This window comes from Trichechus manatus, unplaced genomic scaffold, assembly GCF_000243295.1.
Source record: "Trichechus manatus latirostris isolate Lorelei unplaced genomic scaffold, TriManLat1.0 scaffold00044, whole genome shotgun sequence".
In the NCBI taxonomy this organism is placed as follows: domain Eukaryota; kingdom Metazoa; phylum Chordata; class Mammalia; order Sirenia; family Trichechidae; genus Trichechus; species Trichechus manatus.
The window spans coordinates 3,590,881-3,598,254 of NW_004443980.1; the positions used below are offsets into that span (position 1 = coordinate 3,590,881).

Below are 7,374 nucleotides of genomic sequence, written 5' to 3' on the forward strand. Positions count from 1 at the left end.
GGCCCGCTCTTCACACAGCGCCACCGCCCGCCCCGCCCCTCACACAGACAGGTCCTCCAGTCCGGCTGCCCGGCCTCCCGCGTTCGCCGCCGATTCTTCCGCGCCTTGTGCCCAGCCGGGCCTAGCTTCAGCGTGCGCTGCGGCCTCCGGCCTCGGGCGTCGCTGTATCGGCCTCTGCGCTCCACACCGGCGTCTCCGGCGCTCGGGCCGGGGCGGAAGGCGGAGCGGAGGGGTGGGGGGCGGTGGCTGCGGAGTTGGTGGTCCTGGCGCGATGGCCGCCTCGGTGTTCTGCTGCCTGCGGTGCTGTAGAGACGGCGGTACCGGCCACATCCCTCTGAAAGAGATGCCGGCCGTGCAGCTGGACACGCAGCACATGGGTAAGGTCCCTCCCCAGATCGAACAGCCCACCCCGGGGTCGGCGCGGCTACTGACCCCCGGGTCCTCTGCGACCCTGCCCTCGGCACCGTGTCGATCTCGCTGTAGATTTCCTCTAGACGCCGGCCGACTCCACCTTGACCCGGTTCTGTGTTCAAGGCTACCGCAGCCCTCTGTTCCTGTCGTCCCGAGATGGGTGTGACGACGTACCATTTCAGGCGGATCTCCTCCGAGCTGCCTCCTGAGACCTGTCAAATGTCCCAGGCAGGGGAACAGGCAGTGCCCTGGTGTTCCTCCAGCAGTGCCCTGCTGTCAGCTCCAATCAAAACCTACACTTTTCCAAAATGTTTTAGATCTGATCTTGAATCCTTCCCAGATAGTGGGCTCTTTCTCTTTAGCCCCACCATTTATAGATTGAGGCTTGTTTTTTTGGAAATGATTCTTCTCACCTCCCAAAGTTAAAAACAAAGCAAACTGCAGAACACTGAAGTCGGACCTCAGGTCAGATCATGCCATTTCAACTAAACCTCCCATTACCTGACTCCTCCTTAGTCACGGTTCGGGGTGCTGTAATTTCATCTGACTGGCCTCTTCCCACCAGGTCAGGCTATTGCAAAATGAAACAGCATTTGCTCCTTTGCATCTAGGTTTTTCCTTCCAATTCCAAATGGTCATATAACTTCTCATATCACATTCTTCTTCTTCTCTCCATAGTGTTTTTCTGCGTTTTATTAATTGTGTTCTTAGACTTTTCCCATATAGTTCCATGCTTCTGGAATGTGGTTCTGGGAGAGATTTCTCAATCTAATTATTTCAGTTATACTTTCTGGGGATTATTCTAAACATACTTTTGCACCTTTGACTCTTCTCACATCTCTCATTGTTCAAAGGACATGCTGTGAAACAACAAAGTCAATTCTTAATATTTCTACCAAAATCCTTTCCTGCCCAGATTCTTTATAATTCTGGAAACACTCTGCCCATTATATTTTTATACCATGTACTAAACTCCAAGTGTGATAATTATATACCACTTTGTACATGGGTATTTACTTTAAATTCTTACATCTGCCCGAGTTTAGTATAGAACCTTATACATAGTAAATTTAAATGTATACTTATACGTATGTGTGTATAAAACATGTAGGAGTCCCTGGGTGGCTAAGTGGCAAATGATTAAGTGCTGGACTACTAACTGAAAGGTTGGTGCTTCAAACCTACCCAGAGGTGCCTAGGAAGTAAGACCTGGTGATTGGCGTCCAAAAGGTGACAGCTTTGAAAACCCTATGGAGCACAGTTCTACCCTGCAAAACATGGGGTCACCATGAGTTGAAATTGACTCAATGGCAGCTAAGAACAATATACTATATGTATGTACATCTGTAGCTATATATATATGTATTCGATAGATAGCTGCTATCCAGTTAACTCCAACTCATGGCAACCTTCTGTAAAACCAAATGAAATGTTATCTGATCTTGTGTCATTGTAGTGATGGCCAGAATGTTCAAGTCCATCGTCGTGGCTGTTGTGCCAGCCCATCTCACCAAGAGTCTCCCTCGCCCTTGTTGACCCTCTACTTCACCAAACATGATGTCTCCTCCAGTGACTGATCCCTCATGATGACATGTTTAAAGCAAGCAAGCCAGAAAATGTTCTGTTGTGATCCATAAGATTTTCATTGGCTAATTTTTGGAAGTAGATCGCCAGGCCTTTTTTCCTAGTCTAAGTCTGTAAGCACTGGTGGAGCCTGTTCACTATTGGTGACCCTGCTGGTGTTTAAAATACTGATGGCACAGCTTCCAGCATCACAGCAACACACAAGCAACCACAGTATGACAAACTGACAGATTATGGATATACATATTGTTGTTAGTTGCCATTGAGTTGATTCTGACTCATGGTGACCCCATGTGTACAAAGTAGAACTGCTTCATAGGGTTTTCAAGGCTGTGACCTTTTGGAAGCAGATCACCAGGCCTGTCTTGCGAGGCACCTCTGGGTGAGTTGAAACTGCCAGCCTTTTGGATAGTAGTCAAGCACTGAACTGTGCCACCAGGGACTCCTGATAAGCATATTACATATATATAGATATGTATATACACATATATACTTAAATTATTTCCTATCAATAACTATAGACAGTGAATGTTCAAATCCTATAATTTCCCTCAGAAAACGTGTCCATTTCATTTATTCGTTCACGCAGTTGATATTTATTGAGCAACTATTAGGTGGCAGGCATTGTTTTAGGTGCTGGGGATATAGTAAAGGACAAACATACATAGTCCTTGGAGCTTATAGTAAGCTTTAGCTCTTCTTTCTATATTTACTGCCCAACTCCTGCATTATTGCAGTCTGCTGTTTAGAGTATTCCTGGTCTCTGTCTTCTCCACGAAGAGCAGGTGAGTTGCATCCATTCCACTATGTTTTCTTTCTCCAAAACCGCCCAGCAACTTTCAGCTGCTAATAGGATAGAGTAACGTCATCCCCAAATTTTCTACCTGCATGGAAATTTTTTCTTAGCCAGTCTTTTTGGTAAGTTCTTTAATCAGAGAAGAAGCTTGATTTCAGAAGCTGAATAAAATGAAAGGGGAAAGGTTTGTTGAGTTAGAAGAGGGAGTGCATTTCAAACATGAATGCATCTTACGTTGAAAATAAGAAAAGAACATTGAGCAAGTATGCATGTAATTGGATATGTGAAAGGTTGTACACCTACTTCTCACTTGTCGACTGTCTCATCTGACATTTTACATTTACAACAGTAGTAAAAAATCTGACTATTTTACACATTAATGATGTACATCTGGCAGTAATGAGCACTGAGGTACGAGGCGAGAGTAACTCTGGCTGTGATAGTTAAAGTTATGTGTCAGTTTGGCTGGGCCATGATTCTCAGTGGTTTGACAGTTATGGAATGAGGTAATTTGACAGCTTTGTAGTGATGTTATTTGGCAGCTATGTAACGATGTAGTTTGGCAGTTATGTAATGATGTAGTCATCCTCCATTTTGTGAGCTGATGTGGTTGTCCTCCATTTTCACATAATGCCAATTTTCACATAGTGACCTGGTCTATGAAACTGAACCATGTCGATAAGTGAGGAGCGGGTGCGTTAGATAATCTAAAGAATGTGATTACTCTGTTTTGTTTTTTTTTTATTTAAAGAAAACAATCTGTACAGTTCATATCCAAATGAATGTCTCTTTTGGTGAAGCTGTATTACTTAAAACCATTTTGGAATTTCTCTTGAAATTTTCTGTGGCATAGTTTTTCTGAATATCTTCATTGATATCATATCTTCTGCTTTTAATTGTGAATTGACTTTTTAGAAATGAATGCCTTCCCAGATAGCTATTTTTAAAGGAATGATACTTATTTGGAAATTTTTAATGTTTCTTAAAATATATTCTGTAGCTACATATGTTCTGGCTGTACCCAAGTTTGTCTTGACTGTCTAAGCAGTAGTGATGATTAATAAAACTACACAAATCACATAGATCCAAATATAGAATAATTTTGTTCTTAAAAATAAAGAGAAATTATATAATCCTAAAATAATTCCTTAATCAGTCACAAACACCTTAGAACGTTCTTTGAATATATTCATCCTGTATAAAATATCTCAGTACCTAACAAAATGCCTTGCAGATAAGAATTGATATTGAAATAAGAGAGTAATACCACGCTCAGAGTTGGTTCTGTGGTTCCAACCTATAGAGGGTTTTATACTTCCAGTAGCTTAGCAAATTACAATGATCTCCAATATAATAAGTTATGTACCGTAGAAGTTTGTTGTTAGAAAGTTTTAGTGTATATAGGGGAACACAGAGCATTGCTAGTTAAGAAAAAATACCATTTATTTGCATAATTCTTTGAAATGTATTTCACTTAGAAGGCTTTCAGTTGCACATAATAAAAAAGTACAACTCAGAATTGTTTAAACAATGTAGGAAATTTATTGGTTCATGTAACCAAAAAGTACAAAGCCAGCACTGGCTCCAGGAAAGACTCGGTGCTGCCAGGGCCTGGATTTCTATCTATTTGCTTGGTCTTCTGCAGCTTATTACTGCGGGCTGACTTATGAGATAACTTGAAGCAGCTCCCTGGGCTGTAGGCTTCCTCATTCAGGTCCAGCAAGAATGAGAGAGTGTCCTGTCTCATCATTCCCTGCAAAAGTCCTGAAACTATCTCTGATGATAGTGGCTTAGGTCATATAACCATTCTTGACTCAATCACCATGGCCAAGAGATGTGGAATGTACCGATTTCCTTAACCTAGGTCTAATGTTGTACCCTTAAAGCCAGACATTGCGTCAGCTTCCCTGGAACTGTTTTGATCTCTAGAGAGAAGTCTGTTGGGAATGGGGAAACATGAGGCAGCATGTCCACTACAAAGTGCTTAGCACAGCACCTTCATTCATTTCTGTATCAGTTATTTGTTGAGCAACTGCTAGGTGGCAAGCACTAACTACATGGTCTTTGCCATCAAGGAGGAGCTGGGTCCTGCATGGTATTCAGTTGAAACTAGGTATATGGGGAACCAAATGTAAATTATTTATAAAGGTACTGTCCCAGAATTTTCTGTTTAATACCTGTAGTCAGAAAAAAATGAATGGTAATGAAGTTTTAGTAATCATACGTTAGGATTTTGGTTTTACCTTATTTAAGAGATGGTATGGTGTCTCTCTTAAATAAGACAATTTAGAATAGTGATAGGATCTGAAAAGTTTGCATTTCTCTTATGTAATTGTCCCAAGTAAGTTTTTGTTTAAATATGAATTTAGTAGTGAACTGCCTCCCTGCTAATGCCTCCTTTTACTCTGCCCTAGAGTAAGGATCCCATATAGTTCTAATATAGCCAGATCTGCTTTGCTCGTGACACATTACCAGTGAAGTGGTAATAATATTGGCCACAGACCTTTGGAGCACATGCCTCGGTTTTGTGGAGTATTTCTTACATGTATTCTGATGTACATGTTTTCCTAAATCAAGGTTTAGCAAAGAATTGTTACTGGGGTCACGTTATCAAAAACAGTGTTTTTTCTAAAATGTATCATCTATCAAATGTAATTTGAGTAAAAACTATAATTTTCTATGAGAAAAAATACGTTTAATGATGTAAAACCTTACTGTTTACATATTTGTGATGATTGACAGTAGCTGTCTTAATAAACATTTTAAAGATCCTAAAATTAATGTTTTTTATTGTCAGATATATCAAGAATATAGATGTATGTTCCTTTCCATAGTCTAGGTACTCTTCAGTTCTTATTGACTAATGCACTAGCGTAGTACCTTGTACACCCTCTCCTCACTTATCAACTTGGTTAGGTTCCAGAGACCAGATTATTACACGAAATTGGTGTTATGGGAAATGGAGGAGACCACAATAGATCACAAAATGGAGGATGACTACATCATTATATATCTGCCAAATCACATCATTACATAACTGCCAAAACTCTGAGAATCATGGCCCAGCCAAGTTGAAACATAACCTTAACCGTCAAAGCTAGCTCCTCGGCGTTCATTACTGCCTGATGTATGTTGTTAATGCACAAAATAGTCGGTTGGTAGATTTTTTATTATTGTTGTGAATGCAAAATATCAGATAACGAGAAAGGCAATAAGTGAGGAGAAGGTGTACTTGGTAGACATTCAGCCAGTTTTTAGTAGATTGTTTTAATTCACCTGAATTGAATTGAAAATTGTACCAGTTTTCTGAAATTTCTTTTAAGTGTTTATGTTTTGGTTTAAATTAAGAGTTAAAAAATCATCAAATTAGTTTATAAGTTTTTAATTTTAAGAATTAAAGAGTTTGATAGTCTAGTTTTACCTTAAAAGTATTTAAACATTTAGTGTAATTCAGAGTAATTATTTATTTGAAGCCACCTAATTAAACAAGATTTCTAGCCATGAATGAATATGAAATATAAATGTTCCCTCAGAAAAAAGTAGTGAATCAAATATTTGAGATGATTTATCTATATTTTCTATATTGCAAACCACATATAGTATCCCTGTTTTTTGTAGATGAAGAGTTAAAAGTGAAAGAAGTTAATTTTGATTTTTCGATGTGAAAATACAAAACTTTACAAAGTGTATTTTTTGTTTTAGGAACAGATGTTGTCATCGTAAAAAATGGAAGAAGAATATGTGGAACAGGTGGTTGTTTAGCCAGTGCACCTTTACATCAAAACAAAAGCTACTTTGAATTCAAAATCCAGTCCACAGGTTGGTATAATGGTACTTTACTGTTAAAAGTCCTAATTGTTCTAAATATTAAGAACAATTTTCAGTGTATGAAAAATATTCATGAGGAAAAAAACAAACTTTTACTTAGAAGACCTGGGTCATATGACCACCTCTTATGTGATCTTTCTTAAATTACGTAATTTTTCAAGTAATTGGAAATTGCAGGAGCTGCCCTTCCTGCCTCTCGTGAGCTATATGTATGAAAGTGTTTTAAAGATGGGACATACTGGATAAACGTCAGACACTAGCATTAGTAATGGGAGCTAGATGCACCACTTCATTTGGTCAAGCATTGTTATGGATTGAATTATGTCCTCCAAAAAATGTGTGTATCAATTTGGAAATTTGTCCATTTCTAGGTTTTCAATATTTGTTGGAGTATAGTTTTTCATAATATTCTGTTATAATCCTTTTTATTTCAGTTGGGTCTGTTGTAATGTCACCCATTTCATTTCTTATTTCATTTCTCACCTGTTTTTCTTTTGTCAGTCTGGCCAGTGGTTTGTCGATTTTGTTGATTCTTTCAAAGAACCAGCTTTTGGTTTTGTTGATTCTTTCTATTGTGTTTCTGTTCTCTGTTTCATTTATTTTTCTGCTCTGATCTTTACTATTTTCTTTCTTCTGGTGGCTGTGGGCTTTTTTAGCTGTTCTCTTTCTATTTGTTTGAGTTCTGTAGTTAATGTTTTGATTTTGTCCCTTTCTTCTTTTTTGATGTGTGCATCTATTGCTATCAATTGTCCTCC

The 7,374-nt window shown here is 39.0% G+C and overlaps 1 protein-coding gene across 1 annotated transcript in view; it reads left to right on the forward strand.

The window, feature by feature from the left end:
• Window positions 1-200: 200 nt before the first annotated feature.
• SPRYD7 (SPRY domain containing 7) overlaps window positions 201-7,374 on the forward strand; it is a 71,843-nt gene continuing 64,669 nt past the window's right edge. The window contains exons 1-2 of the mRNA XM_004376568.2: window positions 201-377; window positions 6,494-6,610. Of these exons, the coding sequence (XP_004376625.1) occupies window positions 272-377; window positions 6,494-6,610 (223 nt within the window). The 5' untranslated portion in view covers window positions 201-271. The remainder of the gene's footprint in view (window positions 378-6,493; window positions 6,611-7,374) is intronic.